The sequence below is a fragment of the Dromiciops gliroides genome, chromosome 5, assembly GCF_019393635.1.
Source record: "Dromiciops gliroides isolate mDroGli1 chromosome 5, mDroGli1.pri, whole genome shotgun sequence".
NCBI classification, from domain to species: domain Eukaryota; kingdom Metazoa; phylum Chordata; class Mammalia; order Microbiotheria; family Microbiotheriidae; genus Dromiciops; species Dromiciops gliroides.
This window is the reverse complement of record NC_057865.1, coordinates 277,983,926-277,996,165: the sequence shown is the minus strand read 5'-3', so window position 1 is coordinate 277,996,165 and position 12,240 is coordinate 277,983,926. Positions and strand designations below refer to the sequence as shown.

The window sequence follows — 12,240 nt, the reverse complement described above, 5'->3', positions numbered from 1 at the left end:
TCTTCTTTCCATTTTCTTTTCCTTCTTTCCCTTCCTACCTCCCAGTTTCCAATTTCTTCCCTCCTTTCCTCCCTCCCTCCCCCTTCCAGCTTTCTTCTTCTTCTTCTCCTCCTTCCTTCCTTCCTTCCTTCCTCCCCCCCTTGCCTCCCTTCATCCTTCGCAAGCAGACAATGAGAGGAAAACACTAGCGAGCAGCTAAGCCCTCCCACTTTGCTTAAGAAGAAAGTATAACTCAGCTATATAGAAAATACAACCTATGGAGAACGTGCAAAACTGTAGTTTACCTTGGCATAAACACAGCTGTCTGACAGCCTCATGAAAGGACAATATTTATCACACACGGGACACATGATGATATCGGTAGCTTGGCAGACTTCTTTACTGGAAAAGAGAACAGACAAGGGCTGCTATTTTATCATCTAAGTGTAATTTTTTTCCTCCAACTTCACCAGGAGAGTCTATTGATAAACTGTATCTGGTCAATTACATTTCTGCTTTCTCAAACGTGGCAACCTTTTCTGCTGGCGATGCGAAAAATCCCAATGCCTGCACATTTTAATAATGTGATAAACCTCCTTATTTATGATTGTGTCTCCTCAGTTTTACATATTAATGGGCTAACATCAGAAAAATATATGAACCAACATACTTATTGTTATGCACAAAATTACTCCAACTTATCCAAATCTGATCATAAAAACTGCAGCGCTGAAACAATTCTCTCTTCCCTCCCTCCCTTCCTCCCTCCGTCCCTTCCTTCTTTCCCTTCTTTTTGTCAACATGACTAATGTGGTAATTTGTCTTATATGACTCTATATATTTGTAACGGTTTGTTTTTCAATGGGTAGGTGAGGAGAGAGAAGGAGAGGATTCGGGACTGAATAAAATAAAACAACTTAAAAAAGTTGAATTTGTATTTTTTCCCGGAGGTCCTTGGGTAGGGTTGTACCCTGGCTCAGCAATCGAGTTAGGACAATAATTTCCCTAGCTGTGTGATAGTGGATTAGGGAAGGAAAAGACTGGAGACCTGCTGGTGAACAAATGATTCTCACTTTTTAAAGGTATATTCGTTTTTTTAGGCTAACACCAAAATCTGGGCTTGGGGACTATACTGCTCTTGTCTCTGAATCTCTCAAACCTTGCACAGAGCAAGTGCTCAATAAATGTTTGTTGCATTCAATTGGATTTCTGAAATTATTTTTTAAATTATTTCCTGATGACAGGAAAGAGTTAAATTCCCTTCAAATTCCCAAACTCCTATGGCTTAGAAAGAGGCATTTTTTTTTGGAATAGGAGTGAAAAGTTGTAAAAATGGACAGGGTAATAATAATAAGATGGTGATGATAACTAGTACTTATGTAACACTTTATGGTTTGCAAAGCATTTTATCAATACTATCTCAATTTTTATTATGAAAGGATTTAATTGCTATCTCACAGAAGTCAAACCTACCTATTTTAAACACACAAGGTAATTATTTTGTGAGTTGTTAAAGCTACAAATATTTCTAGGATCTGCTATTTTACCTGGGGGTCAATTTCCTCCATGGACATTGGTTATAATTCTTTTATGATAGAGTTGATGGTCTTGGAGAACTTTGGGAGTTGAAAAACATCAGCCCAATCATGGCAGACCTTGGGATGAATGTCTCTGCTTTTGGCTAGTCTAGTCTTAAGGGAACCGGGGTCTTCTACTACTAGGTCCAGGCTTGAAGATTTTCTCCAGGGGAGGACAGAGGATGGAGCTCTAGGAAGACGGATGGGGCATTTCGTAGAGTCACCCTCCAGTCACTAGGGGGCATCAGAGGAGTAAAGCCACAAATACTCAATCTCCAAAAGTGACCGAGAGAAGCCAATGGGCGGCTCCAAGCTCTCCCTTCTTACCTGACTTGGCAGTGGTCCAGAGTGGTAACTCCATACAAAAAGACAAAGAGTCCAATGAAGGCAGCGGGGAAGAGCATTCCTGTGTACCAACCCAACCAGGCAAAGTAGAGGCCGATCTTCTCGCCAAAATACCGCCTGTGTGAAACACAACCACCGGCGGGGTCAGGCTCGTGGGTCGGCTTTCCGCAGAGCTGCTTAAAAAGCAGAACGGTGTGGGGCAGCTAGGTGGTGCAGTGGATAGAGCACCGGCCCTGGAGTCAGGAGTACCTGAGTTCAAATCCGGCCTCAGACACTTAACACTTACTAGCTGTGTGACCCTGGGCAAGTCACTTAACCCCAACTGCCTCACTAAAAAAAAAAAAAAGAAAAAAAAAAGCAGAACGGTGGGATTCTGCCAAGCTTGAGAGCTGGGAGCGAGCTCAGAGGACGTCAAGACACCCCCCCCCCCCTCTCATTTTAAAGATGAGGAAACTGAGGCTTACACTTGGAAAGTGACTTAGCAAGATCACAAAGGCAGCGAGTCTGAGAGTGCGTGAACCAGTCCTGGAGCTTCTCAGGTGGCTTACTGAGCGCCGTGCATCACTGATTTAGACTCTCAGCAAAATGTCATCTTAGAGAGGCAGCTAGGTGGTGCAGTGGGTAGAACACTGGCCCTGGAGGCAGGAGGACCCGAGTTCAAATCCGACCTCAGACACTTGACACTTACTAGCTGTGTGACCCTGGGCAAGTCACTTAACCCCAATTGCCTCACCAAAAAAAAAAAAATGTCATCTTAGAGGGAAGGATCTGGATTTCAATCTTGCCTTAGACAGGTATGAGCTGGGTGCCCTGGGCCAAGTCACAAAGCCTCGCTGAACCTGTTTGTTCCTGTGTGAGGCAGGGAGAGGCTATGGATAGGAATCATGTCTGTGATTTTCCTCATCTATGAAATGGGCTAGATAATACCTTGAGCTCTTACCTTGCGGGATTAGGAACCAATTGGATAATTGATATAAAGTCCTTGGCTAACCTTCCAACACTTGTTTAAACATCACTTATGCCTTATATTTTATATTTATGCCTTATATTTTAACCTTATATGATAATATAATTCTGTGGGTCTTATCTCATGTGTCTCAGGTAACAGAACCAACCCACCCAACCCAGGAAAAAACCTTATACTTCTAAAAATTTAGACAAGGCCTCTAATTTAATTAGGATAAGGAAATTCCTGGAAGGAAATGACCAATGCAGAGAAGTCCCTGTGGGGGCAACTTCTATTCTTAGAGAGCTGCTTGGGGCATTGAGAGATTGTCACTCTCCCAGACATGCCGGGGGTGACTTGGTCTGCCTGACTACCTTTCTTTCCACTAGAGGCTAGTTCTCTGATAGGCCACCCTTCTTTCCTGTGACCCCCTTTTTTCATTCAATTTTGTTTTATTTTCAGTTCCCAATTCTCTTGCTGTCTCTTCTCTCCCTCTGCCCTGCCCACCGAGATGCGACTCTTTTCTTGGCTGGCTGGCACCTGACCCCATGACACCCGCCGACAAGACAGTGTCTCATCCTCAATGTTCAGGACCATGTATTTTTCAGATTTGTTACTTTAAAAGGCTCTTTAGTGTTCATGAGGGCTATTTATTTAAAATAGGATGGCTCCTAATTATTCATATTTTTAATGTTTTGCTCTCTGGGTGTTCAGCGATATGAGATGAAGTTTGCTGAGGTGAAACCAAAAAAAACCCACTCTAACTATTTCTATTCCAATGCATGGGGTCCTTGATTTAGAATTAGAAGGGACCTCTGAGGTCACTGAGCCCAGAATCCTCTTTTACTGAGGGGGAAACTGAGGTAAATAGAGATTAAGTGAATTTGGATCACACAGCTAGTTAGTGTCTGAGGCAGGATTTGAACCCAGGTCTTTTGGACTCCAAGTCCAGTCCTCTACCATCATACTATGTTAGCTGTTCATTCATCTTCCTCTCTACTCTAGATGATCACTTCTCTCTGTGGAATCTTTTACAATGTAGTTTATCTACTTCAGTCCCCAGTGAAACTGCCTGATTTCCTTATTTTGATTTTTTTTTTGGTATTGATATTATTCATCCTCTTAGCATAATAGATTTAGAGCTAGAAGGAGCCCTGGGGGTCTCCTTGGTTCAATTTATGCATCAGCCATCCCCAATTTGGCATTCCCGACATGTGATCATTCATCCTAAACTTAAAGAAGTCCAGACTCATAACTTTCCATGGCAATCCCTTCCACTTCTGGAAAGAGTGCTAATGATTATAACAATGTAAGTCACCATGGGGGCAGTGGATAGGAAGCCCTGGGTTCAAGTCCAGTCTTCTAAACCAACTAGCTGCGTAACCCAGGGCAATTCACTGGGATCTGGTGAAATCCCCCAGTGGTGCAGGAGGCCTGTATACTAAGGCTAACAAACTCAGAAGTCAGGCATCGCTTTCTTAGGTCCCTGACCTTCATTCTTTGTTCTTTGTTCATTCTTTGTTCATTCAGAAAACATCTTCCTGCCAAGGTCTGGATCCCCACCCTACTTTATGACAGCACAGTCTCCCATAAGCATCATATTGGCTCTTGTCTAAAACTCTAAGTTTGCACCCTGAGGGTTCAGGGCCTTCTCAGTGGAATGTGAACAACATGGTCCCACTGCATGTGAGAAGCCACCCCACTGGTGCTGCCTAAACACGGACCACTCCCTATTGGTACTGCCTGTTTTTCTCTTTCTCTGTGAGCAGTTATAAAGTTTTGTCACGTGCTTTCCCGGCGTGATGCTGCTGTTCTCCAACAAAACCACTACCTCTTGTGCTCATTTACCTCTCAGTGACTCTTCAATACTAAAAGTTACTAAAAAACCAAGGGGCCAATCTGCCTCATTAGGACTTTTCTCATCTGGGAGTTCCCTAGTTCAAGGGTTACATATATAAGATGATGCTGCAAAAATTTATTCAGCACCTCATCTAGTCCAGCCTGCTCCTTTTATGGATGAGGAATGTAAACCTCCAACAAGCTATGGAATCCTGGATCTCAGGCCGGAATAGACCTGGGGATGTCCAGTCCTACTTATTTACAGAGACCCAAGGAGATGAAATGACCCTCCCAAGCTCTCTATGTGGGGAGTGATAGAACCCAGGGTTTGAACTCAGGGTGACTGTTCTATCTTCCTCCCCCTCTTTCTCCCTCCTTTTTTTTACTGCATCTTTTTCATCCATTTCTTACACTACGTTAACATCACACCTGTGAACGTGAGTTCTTTCCTCTGTAGAAGTTGTGCCTCACTTTGTGAAAATACTATTTCCAACTCCAAAGTTAACATTTTGTTTTTCAAACAGGAATTTTCCCAGTGATCTCAGCTTTAGGTCTGGAAAAGATTTTCGAGGTCACTGAGTTCAACCCTTCTCTTTTCTATGAGGAAACAGACTGAGAAAGGTTAGGTTAATCACCCCAGGTCACATATGTGTGTGTGTGTGTGTGTGTGTGTGTGTGTGTGTGTGTGTGTGTATTGGAACCCAAGGCCTCTGACTTTCCTTTTTTGGCCTCACACTGATCTCCAGGGTCCCTTCTAGCTCCGAGATACTGTTAACTAGACTGTAAATGTACTGAAGGCTAAGACCATTTCCTTGATTTCTTGATTTCCTTTTTCTTCCTCATATTTCATTGCTGAGCACACACTTAATACACACAGTTGTTGATGGACTTTAAAAATCCAAATTGAAGCCACAATCACAGGCCCATATTTTTCTGCCGATGGCGGTTTTCTTCAACATCACTCAGTGTATTGTCACCCTTTCAGGGGCAAAGGCTGGGGAGGATTTGGTTGCCTTTGCTCTCTTAAATCCCGTTTTATAATGCCCGTGTTGAGTTGAAACTACATGGCTTTGTCTGATGCAAAGGAGATTGATTCAGAGGGGAGGGACTTCATCTTAGCAAACATTTCCCATCCATATAGATCATCAAACTCCTTCTCTACTTGCACAAAAAAGAGGCTTAGAATGCATCAATCTCTTTGGATTGCCCTGAGTAAACAGTTTCAATGGTAACAAGCATACAGGTACCATCAATGATGACTCCCCAGGGAAATGAAAATGCAAATTGGGCTGCAATGTCTTTCTTCTCTCCCCCCTCTCCCCCTTTTACTGCCACAGTAAACACAGAACTAATTCAGCTGGTTTAAGAAACCGTCCATGGCTCTTCCCATAAGGAATCCTGAAAACTGGGCTGGTTGGGACTTAAGGCGAGTCATTTATTTCCACATAGTAACAGAGTCTGTGTCTGTCATTTCACTGCCATAGGGAACTCCCAGAAAAGGAAACTCCCCCCAACAATGTGGATTAGCACCTACTTTATGATTAATAGTGTTGGAGAGTTGCAAGTGTCTTGCCCAGAGCCTTAAGAATCTAAATGTGCTCATATGCAGATCAAGACAGCCTTAAAATTGAGTCAACAGCCTTTGTTGAATAAAATCATCTGTTTATCATGGACTTCCAAAGCCTACAGGTTACCTAGCAGCCGTTCCGTATTCTGAAAGGCATTGTTTGGAGAGGGGTTTCTATGCAAACCATAGATAATTCAGTCAATTTCTTAGTGCTCCCAGAAACTCTAAGATCTGTATTATTGAATGGAGCTTCCACACTAGAATTTCTTCTTATCAGTGAAATCACAGGTCTGTACAAAGCACCCTCGAGTGCACTCACACGCGCACCCACACCCACTCCCCCCATGCACATATACACAGACAACTATTCCTCTGTGGACAGTGTAGATAAGATTAAAGTGTTCTGGTTATACCAGGATCTTCTTTGTATGGCACTATCTTGTTATTTAAGGAAATAGTGCTGAAAGTATGAAGCTGCAAATCTGGATCCCCTTGCCCTTAGTGGAGAACAACATGACATCTGACTGGGTGTGTATATATCTGTACTATTGGACTCTGATACTTCTCCCCATAGTCCTTCTTTAGCAAACAGTATTCCTCACAGAATCCTCTCACCTTCTTCAGCAAGAAGGGAGACAATGGGAAAGGAGGCATCTCTTCCTCCATGATGAATCATTTCTCCTTAGGTGAGGGCGGTTGAGTCAGCTCAACATCTGGGGATCTCAGCTGTCTTTTTTTCTTATGAGGATGGCTACTCCTACCTGTTGTCGCTCTCTTACCATTTGCTTCTGGACTATGGATAGCATTTGTGGTCATCCGCAGGTCAGAACTCACCGTATGAGATCCAAGGGCTGGTATTTGTACCACACACCCCAGGAGGCCCAGCACTCATACAGCAGGTGCCTGTGGTTTTCTGCTCCATGAGTTCTAATGGAATTTTTACTTCTGTAACTTCCCTAGAATTGGAAAAAAGGAAAGATTGTCGATGCTATTATTGACAAAGGGACACTAAGTAATACCACCTAACAACATTCTTCTCTGACGTCAGGTTATAAATATAAGAGCTATGTGAATACAACATCAAAAAACGAATTCAATTCCACAAACATATTATGTACTCATCGTGTGCTGAGATTGGGGAGACAAAGACAAAGCCCAGAACATTCCCTGCCTACGAGGAGCTTACTGGGGGTACATGACATATATTCAGATAAATGTCCAATATTGCAAACATAAAGAAGAGTGTTTCCTTCTCAACTAAGAGTGTCACCAGATCATTAAGCTACTTGTCCAGAGTCATACAGCTAGGATATGTTATAGTTAGCATTAGAAGCCGAGTCTTCCCGACTCCTCTACACTCTAGCATAGACTAATATACTCCAGTGAAGAATGATTTAAATAATGTGATTTGAACAAGTATGGAGTAACAGAACTGTATTTCTCTGAATCACTTTGGTTTACTTTGACAACACCTTATCTTGAAGTTCAGGGCCCACTTTAGCATTATTAGATTTGAATAAACTGCTTTTTCCTTAAATATTCCATTTGGTTTCCATGTTCCTAAAGAGCCAGCCACAGTTTATATAGCCTCTGTAAGAGAGGCTTTTGGAAACAGGGATTATACTTCTTTTGTCTAGAAAAAGCTGATCAGTCAGTCGCATTAAAGCTATAATGCATACATAGGAAGGATGTAACAAAGATCATTTCTATCGTAGTCCTGGATTAAAACTACATTGTGCCATGCTATTTAAAGCTAGCTTCAAATGTGTGAATTTGGGGACACTATGGAAAGTAGGCACCATGGTGTCCTTGGCATCAGCAAGACCTAGATGAGGTTCTCACTTTGACAAATATTGGGCAAGTCTTAAACTTCCCGTCTCCCAGACTCTCTAATATCATAAGTTACAGATGGGTTGCTGATCTGCGTTTGGTAGAGGAAGTCCCTCACCTGCAGTGATCTGTATAGAAGCAATCAGTAGCTTTCCAGCCCTCCCTGCAAAACCAGAACAATAAACTAAAGATTCTGATTTCTATAAGCATCATACTATGTGTATGTACAGAAGGTTTGGGGGAACTCAACCTGTGATTTGATCTGGATGCAGAACCCACTCTACCAAATGTCGACCAGCACCTTCTCTACCACGCAGCATCCTAGGAAGTTTCCATGGACATTCAGAGGTTTCCTATCCGAGGGTCACACAGCCGGAATATGTCAAAAGTGGATCTTGAATCCAGCTCTTCCTGACTCTAAAGCCTGTTCTTCATCCACCACAGCAGGCTGTCTCTACAGTACCACGATGGCGGTGGGGGACTGGACAATGAGGGTCAAGTCATGGAAATAAGTGTGTTTGGAGAACCCGCTTCTGGAAGGTCATGATGGAACGGGGTGGGGAAGGCAGCTCTCTTTGTCAAGGCATGCATACGCTTTCTCAGATTGTGGTGAAGAAAGAACTTTCTGATTGGTTACTAGGTCAGACCTGAGAGTTCATGTAAAAAGGTCCTCAGTGGCCTAGTGAGTATTTCTTTTTTCCCTAGAGGTGATGGAGGCAGAGACTGCTTGCTGTAAGCCTTCAGGCAGGGAAGCTAGTGCCAGTGGCCTCTTTCTCCACCTGGGCCCACAGGTGGACATGAAAACGTGGTGCCTCTGATCTTTGACTCCTTATGATCTTTCTTTCCTGCTCATGGGTAAAGGAGTATTGGAGATTGTTATAAGCCCTTGAACTTCAAAAGCACAGAAGGCTGAGTCACCAGAGGCCCAGGAAGTGAAGTCCATATCAAATTTGCCTAGAATAATAAAAGCAGGGGAGGCACAGAAAAGACTTGAGCTTGACCCAGGTTAGTCTACAGCAAGGGAGGCAGTGACTCTGTCCAGAAGCTATGCCACACTCAGAAATGAACATGGTCCTGGTGAATGCTTCCTAGCAACTGCTTTAAGTTTGAATCCACTCTTTTTTTTTGTTTGTTTTGTTTGTTTTGTTTTTTTGGCGGGGCAATGGGGGTTAAGTGACTTGCCCAGGGTCACACAGCTAGTAAGTGTCAAGTGTCTGAGGCTAGATTTGAACTCAGGTACTCCTGACTCCAGGGCTGGTGCTTTATCCACTGCGCCACCTAGCTGCCCCCAAATCCACTCTTCCTAGTGACTGTGGTGGTACAATTTTAGAAGGACTGCTTTGAAGTGTCCATTGGTGCTATATCTCCTTAGTCAACATATCTTTCTAAAAGTTAATAGATGTTATTTGGTTGAATGATATAGGAGTGCTCATCATCGGGTCAATCAATGATATAGGGGAGATGCTAACTGCAAACAGCAAATTATATTGGGAAGAACACACCAAAATGGTGGCTCAAGCAGAGCACTTTAGGGAAAGTCCCACTGGAGCTGAGGGGTACCTCTAGAACCTTGTGTGCAATATTTGGCTGGGGAGCCAACTCATTAGTATGAGGGGGAATTGGGATGTAAGCCCAGGGCACACAGGTGACTTTTACTTTAGAACACAGCGTGGAGTTGGTTTTGTTTCTACTCATAAAGAACATGATAACACAGTACTATTTTCAGAATATATGCTCATCAGGCACTTGTTGAAGGAATGAGATAAATTAACAAGTAAACAGACCATGAAATGATCAATACAGATACCAAAGGGAGGTACCAAACAATATCTGTTTGAAAATGGAAGATGTTACCCATATTTCAATCCCTGAAAATAATGGGAGGCACCATAACTTAATGGACAGACAGCTGGCTTCAGAGTCAGGAAGAATGGGGTGCAAGTTCCCTCTCTCCCTATACTGGTGGCCCTGGGCAAGTGGATTAACCCCTAAGTGCTCTTGGCAATATGTTGCAGAAAAGGTATAGGCAGTTTCTTAACTAGGGGTCCCCTATACCAATGAAGTCCCTGGTCTAGTCATCCCTCCAAACCTCAAAACCCATTATTACAAAATAATGATGATAAGTTAGCACTTATATGGCATTGTAAGGTTTGCAAAGCACTTTACAAACATCTCAGTTGATCCTGATAACAACCCAATTTACAGATGGGGAAACAAGCTAAATGGGGCTATGAGGGGAATGGGGTTAAGTGACTTGCCCAAGATCACACAGCTAGTAAGTTTCTGAGGCCAGATTTAAATTCAGATTTTCCTGATTCCAGGTCTAGTGATCTACTGCATCACCTAGCTGAGTACCTCTTCAGTTTAAACCAATTACAACTACCACCATGCTTTAAAAGATGGTTTCATGAACAGATGGGGATAAAGAAATCCCTGGAAATGTGTCACTTGGTGGTCAAGCTCCTGGAGATAAGCCTTTTATGTTTAGCTAGGCTGATTCAAAGAAGACAGATAAATAGTTCATTGTTGGGCACCCCACTCCAATCCCTTCCAACTAGGTGGCTCCTGCCAGACATATACTCTGTTGGCAGAGCTTTGAAGAATCCAATCCCATCTATGCCACCATGAGGTACCAGAGTAGGACTTGATTGGAGGGAATCTTTAGCCATCAGGATATAAAAACAAGAAGGGGAAAGAAGAAGGACAATACCTCGTGAAGTGGGAATGCAGCTTCATAGGAGCCATTAGTAAGCAATCGATTCAGACCTGGAAAACACAAAATCCATCTTAAATCAAAATAAAGTTTGAATCTTTGGGAATCAGAGATTTAAAGGTAGAAGGACCTTAGGGATCTCTCAGTCTAATTCTTTCATTTTATAGATAAGGAAACTGAGGCCCAGGGAGGTCGAAGGACTTATGGGACCATAGATTTAGAGTTGGAACCTTAGAGGTTGTCTAGTTCAAACCCCTGATTTTACAAGTGAGGAAACTGAGGCTAAGGGAGTGTAAGGGCTGCATAGGACTATATATTCAGAGCTGGAAGAACCTTAAAGGTCCACTAGTTCATTCCCCTTGTTTTACGTTTTTCTAGCATATGAAGGGATTAGGTTGAATGACCTTTAAGGTCCCTGCTTGTTTGAAATCTAGGATTCTCTGGTCATATGAGATCACCTGCCCAAAGTCACAAGGAGAGTAAGTAGAAGAGGCAGGGCTTGGAGGATCACAGCTGTGGAGAAGGTCAAAGCACATTTAGCCCAACCCTCCCTCGCATCTTCCTGATGAGCACAGAGCAGGACAGAGACTCGCCCATGGTCACACAGAGAGGATTGTGTCTAAATACTGTTGTCCTGCTTCTACACCTACTTCTCCTTCCCCCACACTAAGCTACAAGGGTCAGATTCTCAGATACAGGACATTCTTCCACTCTTGCATATTGGTTCCCATTTGTCTGGATCACAAGCAGTGCTGTGCTTTTGGTTTAGCCTGTAAACTTTCTATTTTCCATTCTCATTGCTCTGAGCATTGTTAAGGGCTAAAATTCTAGCTAAACTGTCTAAAATATCTAATGAGTGGTTGCCAATAAATTATAAGCTTTAGCAAGAGTTAGACTTTTAAGCATTTATTAAGGAGAATAAGAGTTTGGTAAAGAGAGAAGAAAAGCTTAGATTCCTATCTATTAAAGGGAGAGCACATTTCTAGCTCCGCTCTCCACCAGAGTCCAAAGGAAAGAGAGCGAGAGTGAGCGCCAGTCTCTTCCTTCCTCCTCCCACTAGCCCGCGTCACTTCCTGACGCCAAAGAAAAGACTCCTGGTCTTGCCCTCAAAGACCTTCGCTTCATGGGCGGAACTCTTCTACAGTAAGTCTCCAGCAGGTGGCATCATTCCAATCGTTACAGCATCTAAGACCATGAATTACAAAGAAGCTACCGATCTGTGATCTGCATTGGTGGAGAGTGTTTCCTCATCTGGGAGTTTCCTGTATGAATGAAGCAGCAGTCTCTATTCTTCTTCAAGGTAGGATGCCCATGGGAAGCTGCCTCCTCCAGACAGGCAGCAGTGGTTTACTTCCTCATGGGTAGCCTTCCAAAGTCCCTTTAAATGTGTTCCGTGCTCTCAACTTGTACCTAACCTTGTCTGAGCTATAAAATATGATTTGGG

At 43.1% G+C, this 12,240-nt stretch overlaps 1 protein-coding gene across 5 annotated transcripts in view; it reads right to left on the bottom strand.

Annotated features, from left to right (window-relative positions):
• ANO4 (anoctamin 4) overlaps window positions 1-12,240 on the bottom strand; it is a 444,684-nt gene that overhangs the window by 71,185 nt on the left and 361,259 nt on the right. For all 5 annotated transcript variants that reach the window (XM_043969145.1, XM_043969146.1, XM_043969147.1 and 2 more), the window contains 4 exons: window positions 10,794-10,849; window positions 7,088-7,209; window positions 1,884-2,018; window positions 285-381 (listed from right to left, as the gene is read on the bottom strand). In XM_043969145.1, coding sequence (XP_043825080.1) covers window positions 285-381; window positions 1,884-2,018; window positions 7,088-7,209; window positions 10,794-10,849 — 410 coding nt within the window. The remainder of the gene's footprint in view (window positions 1-284; window positions 382-1,883; window positions 2,019-7,087; window positions 7,210-10,793; window positions 10,850-12,240) is intronic.